At 43.2% G+C, this 11,971-nt stretch overlaps 1 protein-coding gene across 2 annotated transcripts in view; it reads right to left on the minus strand.

Moving 5' to 3' along the window:
* gdap2 (ganglioside induced differentiation associated protein 2) overlaps positions 1-11,971 on the minus strand; it is a 205,870-nt gene that overhangs the window by 179,985 nt on the left and 13,914 nt on the right. The window contains exons 12-14 of one of the 2 annotated variants that reach the window (XR_013780258.1): positions 6,603-6,657; positions 5,833-5,976; positions 1,889-3,713 (exon numbers count right to left, since the gene is read on the minus strand). Coding sequence is in view for 1 of the 2 variants with exons in the window: in XM_079357598.1 (XP_079213724.1) it covers positions 3,672-3,713; positions 5,833-5,976; positions 6,603-6,657 (241 nt within the window). In the remaining variant the exon portion in view is untranslated. Of the gene's footprint in view, positions 1-421; positions 3,714-5,832; positions 5,977-6,602; positions 6,658-11,971 lie in introns of those variants that run through there. The other variant, XM_079357598.1, reaches the window with a different exon arrangement.

An 11,971-nucleotide genomic window follows, 5' to 3' on the forward strand; every position in this document is an offset into this window, starting at 1 on the left:
ACAACACATGGCTCTTCATTTATTTTTGATTCATCTCTGCAGAAAAGTTCAAAGGTGCCGCGTCTGTTCATGTAGATCCAGTTCTTCCAGGTAGAGAAAAAAAAATCCTTCATAATAATGAAGAGCTAATTAGAGCTCATTTATTTGATTAAAGTCAGAACTAATGGGGCGCTGGGGGACCTCGCGGTCTAGGTTTGGCTCCCTTCCCGCATGTCAGACCTCACTCTCTCCTGCCCCGATTTCCAACTCCGTCTCCTCGATTAAAGGCACAAAAAAGCCCCAAAATAAATCTGAACGTTTAAATAAAATGCAAACATTCGCTTGTTAAAATTTAGGAAGATCAACGCAGCAACATTTCTCCCCTCCCTCCTTTATTTTTCCTTCAGCTCTGACCCCAAATTAAAGACTCCACATCCAAAACTAATATTTCATACAGATGTTTTTATTTTTACATTTCACCTTTACTGAAGAAAAAAAAAAATCATTTGAATCAGTGTTTATAAAAAAAACAGAGAGAGAAGAGGAAGTGTGGACACAAATCCCTGAACGTTTTCAGGAGTTTCTGACACTCGACCCTCCCGTCATCGCTTTCAAATCATACATACATTTCCAGGATGTCAATATTTGGCTCATCATTATGTACATTCATGAGTTCAGACATTTATGTCGTAAAGAGGGAAACACAAGTCGTCGAGTTAAACAAGATTTACTCCAGAGTCGCCTTGATACTAAATAAACGCACCGACGTGGTGACGTGGGGTTTTTATTTCTTCTTTGTTGGTTTAAGAAAATGAAGACTTAAAGGCAGTTTTACAGCTCGACAGCATTTTCAATTCCGCCATTTTTATTATTATTTTTTTTTTAATGGAGTACAATCGATTAAATGTCCTCGAACAACTGGCACGTCAAGTCTCCCAGACGATCAAACGACCGAACAAAACGCCACGTTAAAGTTTCCAGCTGAAGTCTATTTGGTCAAAGTAGACGTTCATCCGTACCATCACGCGTCAGGATTTTTTAAATGAAAGACGTCTCTGTTGGGACGGCCATATTTGAGCTTTAAGCACGACGAGCAGCGAGGAGCCGTTTCTCGCCAAAAGGAGCGGAACGATGTGGAGGCGTGCACGTGACTGACGTGTGTGGAAATACAGCAGAAGGACACGGTGAAGAGTGACTCGACATGATTGTGATAGTGTTACCTGTCGGACACGCCGGTCGTTTTAAAGTTTAGACAGAGACAGGAATGTTTAGAGTTCGTGACGGTAAACGCCTCCCGTGTGGTCGTCCGAGTGACCGAGAACATAAATATATCTGTGAAGTCATCGTGTGCAGCAGACTGACGGGACGTTCATGAAAGTAGCGAGAGTGCAATTTTTTGTTTTAGCTGTTAAATTCAGATCGACTTCTTCAAACACAATTTTTTTTTTTTTTCACGAAGGGGAAGAAAATTCATTCGAGGGTTGGAATGACTCAAAGATCTTTTTTCTTTGTTTTGTTTTTCTTCTTGTGTGTTTAGACATCAACTTTAATCAGTAAAGATCAGCGGAAACAAGCGGCTGAATGTGAACAAACAAGGCGAAAGCTCCGTCTCCACCTGACGTGCAGAAACACGCTGCACGTCCGTCCCATTTCCACGGCTGCAGTGAGAGCGACGCTGCTCCGTAGATTTTCACTGCATGTGTTACAGTTTAGATTGTTTATTTCCTGCTCAAACGCGGAGCGAGGAGGAAGCGGGTACAAGACACGATCAGTAGGAGAAAAACGATCCAGGGGAATGTCAAGACGTTTGGAAACGAGCGGCGGCGACGTCGACAGTTACCTCTCTGGAAAGTTGAACGATTTTCAACTCGAGCGCTCGGAGCAGCCGCACGCTTTCTGCTGGGAAAACGCTCCAGCGACACGCGGCCTTAATGTAACATGAGACATGAAAGAGATGAGACAAACATGAGTGCACGACTTGAACATAAGTGGATGATTAATCTGTGAGCGCCTCGTTGACCTTCATCCTGACGAGAAGGCCGATTTCACAACTGTTAGGTGTCCTTTTATAGAAACGAGGCAGCTACTGATTGTTCTATTTTAAATACATCTATATTCATCTACAAGTTTAAAGAAATGAAAAAAATGCCCATCAATAAAAAACAACAACAACCTGGTGACATCTTAAGTGTTCTCTTCTCTGTGCAACCATAAAAAGTCCTTCAATTATACAGAAATGCAAAAAGAGGAGAAAAAAAAGCAGCAAAGTGTTTCTGAAACTGAATCCAGAGAATTTTAGGCCAAAATATGAACAATCAATCAAATGTGTAATTAACGACTGAAGATTCATTTCCTCCAGATCGACTTTTCAATTATAGATTAGTGAGAAAAAAAAGTTCAAAATGGAATACCGTGGTGCCTTCAAGACCCAGTGTGAAGTGGGACATTACAAAATCCCTGCGTGGAAAAGTTCAAACTCAAAGTGAAATGAAAGGAAACACACGTGACGACGACTTGAACTCACTTAAATCCACCAACAACCTTCGAGTCCATGACGAGTATAAAGGATGAGTAAACATGTTAGCTACACGGGATGAATGTCATATTTGTGTATTCATCATGAAGCTCTACTTCCGTTTAAAAGTGAGGGACAAACAACTTAAAGCTTTAAACTCGACGAACGAAACTAAAAGTCCCGGAGAAGTATCTTTATATTCAACCGTTCCAAACATGAGGCTGGGATCAGTCTCCAAACGAAAGAACGTGCGACATGTTAGTGAGAAGCTCGACTCCCTCCAGCTGTGTTGTTGTCAGATCTGAGTTTACAGCTCTCACACTCGCTGCTTATTAAGACGTCACTTCAGCATCTTTACACGTTTCAACGTGTGTTTAATATGAAGCTAACGGCTAACCAAAACAAACAGCAGCTTCTTTCTGGTGCTCAATGGCGACATCTACTGGATTAAAAAGGATTTGATTGATTTGATGTGATTTTAAAATGTCATGATTTACTGAGCCGAACTGAAATGACATGAAATTAGTTGTTGCAGGAGCAGCATGGTTTTGCTCTACACGTGAATTATTTTCACCCCGGGGATTTTTTTTTCTTCAGATTGTGCGTGCAGGAGGAAGCAGAGGTCGTTGTAATGAGGTACGAGGTGGGAAATTCCAGCTTCCAGCTTGTGTGAAACTCATGATTACTCTTCACTTCACCCGGGCGCTTCACGCCACCCTGCGCCGTGTGGTCCAGGACGAGACGGGACTCCAGACGGACGTCACCGTCCTCCAGCATACGAAGAGAGGTGACAGTATTCTGAGACATGGGCGAGGACGTCTGACACGACCACACGACGGGAAAGGCTTTGAGGAACGCGACATTACGCTTCATATTTCGGGATTTTTGAGGAACAACTGCAGAATAAAAAAACTCCCAAGTGTAAGGCATAATCCAGAAACCAGACCAGATCCACAAATAGTCCGCGGCGGTGAGAGAGAGAGAGAGAGTGGACCGCTGGCGAGGCCTCACGCTGCTAAATGTGGGCTGAGGCTGTTAATTTTGTCCTTTTGGCAGACGCAGAACAAAAGGAGAGTTTCCCTCCGTGTGGCTCCGAGCTTCAAGCGGAGGGTTAGGAGTTCAGACCACACTGGAAACACCACGTCCATAAACTGCAGCCTGGTCTGACGTGCTCCTGTCACAGACCTGAAGACTGCGAGGGACTCTGGGCTCCGTTGATCTGAAACAGGAAGTAGAAGAGAAAAATGTTGAAAACAGGAGTCGGAGAAGTTAAACCACGCGAGGAAGGAGACGATACAGGGAGAGCATTTCGTGTTTTTTAACAGAATAAAAATGAGAACGAAAGTGTCACGTACTGACGGAGAGACTGCAGCCTTTTTAAGACGGAGAATGTAGCGGTCATTCTGTGCAACGTAAATAAACATGGCCGCCCTGACTCGAGGTCAACACTCTGACTCGAGGTGAATTCAGGAGGAAACTCCGGGTAAAATCTGAGTGAAAACTTTGACTGTTTGCATTCACAGAAACAGCTCCTCCGGCAAATGTCCGGAGTTTTCTGCAGGTGTGAAAGCACTATGACTCATTCATTGTTATCGTCCCGCTTCACGTTTGAGATCTTGCTCAACGTAAACGTACCGACACATGCAGTAGAAAAATCAAGCAACTCACTCATCTCATATGAACTCTGGTTTTATTCCATTTGAGTTCGACCAACGTCTGAGGGAAATACGAGACGGTAAATCTGTCAAAGTCTGCACCTTTCTCTCCGCTGTTTACTCACCGTGTTTATATCAGCGACGCAGGATCATTAAAATTAATTAATTGTTCGACTTTGCTGTAAAGTCAACATGACGCTCTACAAAGCAAACCAAGCTGAATCCGTGACTGCACATCATCTAACATCAAACTCTGACACTCGGACGGCAGCAGCCGCTCTCTAAAGAGCAATAAGAAATGACTTCTGCTTCAAGGGCAAATATAAGTCAAGACACTGCAGCTTCAAATCTGTCATTAAATCAAAATGAATTAAAATAAAATAAAATTCACCTCATGACGTCAGACTTTTCCCTTTGTTTTAACGTTCCCTTCAGCTGTTTTCATTCAGTTTTGATCCACAGTGAGTTTCTTTATTCGCTGGTTAAATTAATGTTGTAACCTTGTATCAACCAGAAGTTCATTTCTTCCTTTCAAAATAAAAGCAGGTTTGTACATCCTGGCTGGAAGTAAAGGAGCCTTCGGGACGTTTATTCATATATATATATATATATCACCTTTCAGACATCAGGGAATTCAAAGTGCTTTTACACAGGCACAAAAAACATTTCAACATTTTACAAGATAACGATAAAAACCATAAAATAAGTCCCTGAAGATAAATCATGGCCACGTGGATTGTTGCATACATCAGACCTCTCGTGTAACTTTCAATAAATCCTGAAAGAAGAATCTGAAACACAAAATAAACTCAAAGGGTTTTTTTGTTGTTTTTTTTAAAACTCGAATTGGCCGAGTCCGTCTCGATTCTCGTCCTCAATCCAAGATAGAAGCGAAGACGAGGCGCGTGTTTATACTCTTATCAGCCAACGCAAACCTCGCAAACCACAAAGTCAAAATAAAGAGTCAGAAACACGCCAGTAACAGATCACACGGGATCCAAACGGGACTTTCTGATGTTTTAAATCGACATCTATTTTCTTTGAAACACATTCAGAACATTTCAACGTTTCCTCCGGCAGCTGCGTCTCCCGAGGTCGGCGTGAAACAGAGAAGCTAAAGCTGCACAAAAGAACTCATTCTGATCAGCGCCAGAGTGTTTTTAAAAATAAGAACGTCCGATACCAGCGAGTTCACGCAATCATCTTCACGTCAGATCGCGACATTTCAAAGAGAAATCAACGCAGAGTCTCCTGGACAATCTCACTTTGATTGAGGTTTGAGCACTCTGATGAATTGGTGTCATTTCAGCTGATTGTACTTCATTTCCTCTCCTCTGGTTTACATCAGTGAGAAGAAAAAAAACCCATCAAACTCGGATAAATTAAAGCTTTTCAGTCTCTGCCCTGCTTCGCTACCTTTCAAAAACAGCCAATCAAAATGGTTTAAACAAAACACAGCAGGAGACGTGCTGGACTCGAACACACTCGACATCTATGAACACAAATACAGGATTATTTACTCAAACGAACGGTTTGTCATTTCTGCAAACTTGCAGGATTTTCGCAAAGCAGCATTCCCTCCGTGCTCCCTCAGAAGCCACGCCCCCTCACTTTCATCGCACTCGAAGGTCATCCGCTTGCATCGTGTGTTTTTTTTGTTGGTTTTTTTTTTTGTTTGCTCACCCGTGCGTCGTACTCCAGGACGAATGGAGGGATGTCGATCTGCTCAGGTTTGATGGCGGTGAAGAGCTGCTGCAGGTTGTCCAGGTAGCGAACCTTGTCCTTGACCCCGGACACACTGAAGGTGGTGAAGAACCACGTCGAGACCTGGAAAGGGGAGAAAAAGTTAGCGAGGGAAATCTGATTCTACGTCCCCCCCCAAAAAATATTACTCTCTCAACAACCAACAAAGACAAAACAAAACAGGACTTCTAATAAAACAGCAGAACTATTGTAATGAAGCTTTAATGATCCCAGACGGGAAGTTCAGTCAAGTTCCAGTAAACAACAATGAGAAGGATATAAACCAGAAAGCACTCAGAGTGCAATCACGTCCAAGACCGCAAACAGTTTCTAGATAAACACTTCATACACGTCGTGCGTCAGAGTTTGACACACACGACGCTTTATGGATGATTTGGAAGATTTTGGAAACGTCAGCGCCAAAAACGTTTGAATTATTTCAGCACGAATCTCACTGAAGATCTCTTTCATAAAAATGGGTAAAATATGCAACTCATTCATCTCTCTTTGTTTATAGGAGTGCATCTTACGACCCCTCGTGACCCCCGCTTTGGGAACCACTGGGCTATCAAAGTTTCAGTTTATTTTTTTAATCCATAAATTATGATTTCAGGCGACCCTTTTTGGATTCTATGTGACCTTTCATGGGGTTGGGATCCTAAAGTTGGGAGACAATAAATGACAAGGTTCACTGTTCGACACGATCTTACCTTCGAGCGAAACGTTGGATGAACGTAGTAGAAGGCCTTCAAATTCTTTTTGAACCTTTAAAGACAAAAAGACATTCAACTTCAGCATCAACCCCGAGTGTGTGTTCAAATAAAGACGAAGACACGATGTGTGTGTGTGTGTGTGAGGTCACTGCGTGTGTGCAGACAATCAGCTGCAGGTCATCCATCAGCACGTCCTGTCAGCCTCTGATGCACCAACTTTAACTCAGGTGCAGAGCTGATGTAATGTAATGCAATGAAATGGAAACGAAGACCTTCACCTTGCATTTAAAAAAAAAAAAAAAGATACTGTGAGGAGTTGGAAGTTAGAAGAAGAGAGAAGATTGATCTCTGTGAGTGAGACATGCTGCACACACACGAACAGGAGGAAGGCGTCGTACCTCAGCAGCTGTTAGACCGACTTCGAAACAACGCGTGAGGCCTTAATGAGAAGGTGTTTGATGCCCCAGGAAACTTTCACGTAAACCATTTTTAACTGATATGAATGGGGTTGCTTTGTTTTTTAGGGCACGGACCTCGTGGACAGAGGCTGCAGCTGCACGGGTTCAAATCCGACCCGTGGCTCCTTTTCCTGCATGTCATTCCTCACTCTATCTGCTGTCTTATCACTCCAATAAAGACATCACAATAAATCTTGAAGTTGAAGTTGAAGAGGGTATTTAACCTTTATGTTGATGGAGAGGAGGTTTGGCATTTGTTTTAAATATCAACTGACCAAATCCTGAACTTAGAATTTGTTTCTCACACGCCACGATGAGAGAATAATCTCCACTGATCACTCTTTCCCTTCTGCACATGTATCACTTTCAAATCAGCAAACTCGTCACTACGAGACGATTTCAACACATTTGACTGAATCCAACATGAAGTTCAGCTGGTTATTATTCAACTTACCGAAGAAGAACGTCAGCTGGATTTGGTTTTTGTTACGCTCGAAGGAGCTTCGTGATGTTAAAAGTTTTCCCCCCGTCGGGTTCATCCAGAGTTAAAACACTAATGGAGGGTTTATCATTCAAATTGAAGAAGACATCGGTGGTCCCCAGGAAATGGATTAGGAATTAATCATTCAAGTTCTGAGGTTACCCCACGATCCAGAGTCCTCTGTTGCCACGATGAAGTCACAATATAATGTGAGCGGTAAGTACTGGCATGATTTCCTCCCAGTACCACCAACAAATCACACGGTGGACAGTTAACTCAAAACACAGCTTGTTCAATTCCAAACACAAATTCTAATGTTGTCTTATTACACTCAACAAAAATATAAACGCAACACTTTTGTTTTTGCTCCCATTTGTCATGAGATGGACTCAAAGATCTAAAATTCATTCCAGATACACAATATTACCATTTCTCTCAAACATTGTTCACAAATCTGTCTAAATGTGTGATAGTGAGCACTTTTGCTTTGCTGAGATAATCCATCCCACCTCACAGGTGTGCCACATCAAGATGCTCATCAGACACCATGATTAGTGCACAGGTGTACCTTATACTGCCCACAATAAAAGGCCACTCTGAAATGTGCAGTTTTGTCTCACAGCAAAATGCCACAGATGGCGCAAGCATTGAGGGAGCGTGCAATTGGCATGCTGACAGCAGGAATGTCAACCAGATCTGTTGCTCGGGCATTGAATGTTCATTTCTCCACCATAAGCCGTCTCCAAAGGCGTTTCAGAGAATATGGCAGTACATCCAACCGGCCTCACAACCGCAGACCACGTGTAACCACACCAGCCCAGGACCTCCACATCCAGCAGGTTCACCTCCAAGATCGTCTGAGACCAGCTACTCAGACAGCTGCTGAAACAATTGGTTTGCATAACCAAAGAATTTCTGCACAAACTGTCAGAAACCGTCTCAGGGAAGCTCAACTGCATGCTCGTCGTCCTCATCGGGGTCTTAACCTGACTCCAGATCGTCGCCGTAACAGACTTGAGTGGGCAAATGCTCACATTCGATGGCGTCTGGCACGTTGGAGAGGTGTTCTCTTCACGGATGAATCTCGGTTTACATTGTTCAGGGCAGATGGCAGACAGCGTGTGTGGCGTCGTGTGGGTGAGCGCTTTGCTGATGTCAATGTTGTGGATCGAGTGGCCCATGGTGGTGGTGGGGTTATGGTATGGGCAGGCATCTGTTATGGACGAAGAACACAGGTGCATTTTATTGATGGCATTTTGAATGCACAGAGATACCGTGATGAGATCCTGAGGCCCATTGTTGTGCCATACATCCATGAACATCACCTCATGTTTCAGCAAGATAATGCACGGCCCCATGTTGCAAGGATCTGTACACAATTCTTGGAAGCTGAAAATGTCCCAGTTCTTGCATGGCCAGCATACTCACCGGACATGTCACCCATTGAGCATGTTTGGGATGTGCTTGACCGGCGTATACGACAGCGCGTACCAGTTCCCACTAATATCCAGCAACTTCGCACAGCCATTGAAGAGGAGTGGACCAACATTCCACAGGCCACAATTGACAATCTGATAAACTCTATGCGAAGAAGATGTGTTGCACTGCATGAGGCAAATGGTGGTCACACCAGATACTGACTGGTTCTGAGTCCCCAGACCCTCAATAAAGCAAAAACTGCACATTTCAGGGTGGCCTTTTATTGTGGACAGTCTAAGGTACACCTATGCACTAATCATGGTGTCTGATGAGCATCTTGATGTGGCACACCTGTGAGGTGGGATGGATTGTCTCAGCAAAGCAAAAGTGCTCACTATCACACATTTAGACAGATTTATGAACAATGTTTGAGAGAAATGGTAATATTGTGTATCTGGAATGAATTTTAGATCTTTGAGTCCATCTCATGACAAATGGGAGCAAAAACAAAAGTGTTGCGTTTATATTTTTGTTGAGTGTATAAATGCCAAAGCAAATGTTTCCGTTGTATTGTTTGTGATCTGTAGTAGACGTGATGCTTTGATTGGATAATCAATACCAAAGCAATCTACCGTACAAAGCTGCACAGATCAGAACTATTCATACATGGGAACCACGTTAGCCGAATTCCTGAACTTGTCCGTCATGGTGAGCCAAATCAGTCTGCAAGGAAAACTCATTTCAGTGACTTGTTGCCATGATCTGGTGCAGTGAACAGAAGAAAAAGTAAAAAATGAGAGCTTCACCTTGACAAAAATCTTCCCTCTACTCCAACAGTCTGGTTTGTTGTATCCTGGACTGATCTGTGAGCACTCGTACTTCTGGCCATGTCACATTCTGAAAGACTTCCATCAAGCTGGATTCAAGTCAGGCCAGTTAAAAATGTACCCAATATGGGGGACCGGTTAAAGTGTAAATACTCAAGAAGGTTCCTGCTGATCTGGAATCCACTAAATCTGCTACCAGAATCAAACTAACTGATTGGTAATTCACCTGATGTATAAATTCATGGTTACCAGGTCATGTCATGCCCCACCTGAGTGTTCTGTGTTGTGGTAGAAGCCATATTAATTGGGGTACAGACTAGTCGCCATGCCGAGCAGCCCACTGCTACATCACGTGTTTCATGGCTTGGATTTTTTTTTTTTTTGGAGTCATTATGTTCACTGTTTAGGGGTTTGGGTGGGTTAGGGATTGTGTAAGACACGGCAGCTGCTCGTTGTAAAAGTCAGGTCTAAACCTAACCCATGCCATCGATATGCAGATATGCAGATTTTGGCTGCTGTGTCCAAAAGGCATTTTTGTCTCTCCCTTTTTCTTTTTGATAAAGCCTCTCGGAAATCACATAAAGAGCTGAGAGGTTCCAGAGTACGCCGGGTCTGAGACATTCAGACACTATGAACAACCAAGACTTTGAGTCAGTTAAACTCCTTCACTCGGGACAATACACAGTCCTAACAGAGCGGGAAGCAAACCAACGTTACATGGCAAAGTATCATGAACTGAGAGTCGAAAGTGCTGACCCTGAACCCAAACACTTCACCCTCGGCTGCAAACCACCCTAATGTGTGTTGGAGATCATGGTCCATTAAAGCAAGAAAACCACATTATTGGCTTGAAGCAGCAGATACGATAATTACATCCAGACTGTAGTGCACAGTGTAAGTAAAGGAAAAAAAAATTATATTATTACAAGAAAATCTACAGAAAATACTGGTTTTACCAGTCAGCTTTGTCAAAAACATCAGAGTAGAAACGGATCCAGCAGGCTTCAAAAAGCTTCAAAAAGGTCAACCAGTTAGGAGTGACCTTTTACAGATATGGTCAAAGCCATCTTACAAAGGGACTAGATGCTATCCTGAGGTAACCGATCCAGAACAAGCCAGTTGAGATTGTGTTTTCCGAATATTTGGAAGTTCTCAGTTTCCTTGTCTAAAAGATGAAGGGCGGCTTTAACCCTGTCTGCCAGTCCCTGATTTACATGTGACAGTGATACCAAAGCAGGTCCATCAGGCAAATCTTTAATATCAACAAACCGAAGCTGATAAGATCATCAGAAATCTTGAATACTGTTTATAGCCAAATCCTCCAAAACCTCCTCAGCACTGGTGTTGGTCTCGTTCATGGCGGTACAAAGACAATAATCTGCCACATTTGCAACAGTTTGTCAAGCCAAACACAGATTAGGGTGGTCTGGCAGTGGTGAGAGTCATCTGTTCATATAAGAAAAAAAACAAAAACCCAACAATGGGCCAACTGTGGGAGAAATCAGATCTTTTCATTGACAGATGAACTAAGAGATGAATCAGAAGGACTAAACAATGATGTTGGGCTCCAGCTCTGGTCCAACGCTGTGGGACCCCGTGTGGACCGAAATAAAGATCAGAATCAAAGGCTGATCTGTTGCCTCAAGAAAGCATTCATCACATCCCCCACTTGGACTGACAGCTTTGGAAAACTTGTGGTCATGTTTGGCTTCAGTCTGCTGGTTAGGTTGTCTGGAGCCTAAAAACATCTGCAGCCAATCAACGTCTCGATTGATTGAACGCGCTGGACGTGCCAGGACAAGGTTAGAGGATCGACACTGCCTGAACAGATCGAACTGCCATGCCTCGCTAAAACAGAAGTCACTGCTTGGGAAGGTAATGTAATAAAGTACGACTTTATAACATCAACAGATGAAGGTTGAGCTTTTGAGTTCAGCATTTAATTATGGGAGGCTGCAGGACACTGACGGGGGTTGATCCTCTTTTGGCTCCACGAGTCCTCAGAGCTCGTGTGTTGATGCATTACATATAAAACCAACCTTTTAAAAAGCTCATAAAAAGCAGCAATGGAACGAGGGCAGAGGCAGATTGTTTACCGAGTCATTGGTCGACACCAAAACTGGGTCACTGCTGATGACAAATGTCTTAGAAGAAACAAGATCTGCGGTTTTCCTGCTGCTC

The sequence above is a fragment of the Symphodus melops genome, assembly GCF_947650265.1.
Source record: "Symphodus melops genome assembly, chromosome: 12".
Lineage (NCBI taxonomy): Eukaryota > Metazoa > Chordata > Actinopteri > Labriformes > Labridae > Symphodus > Symphodus melops.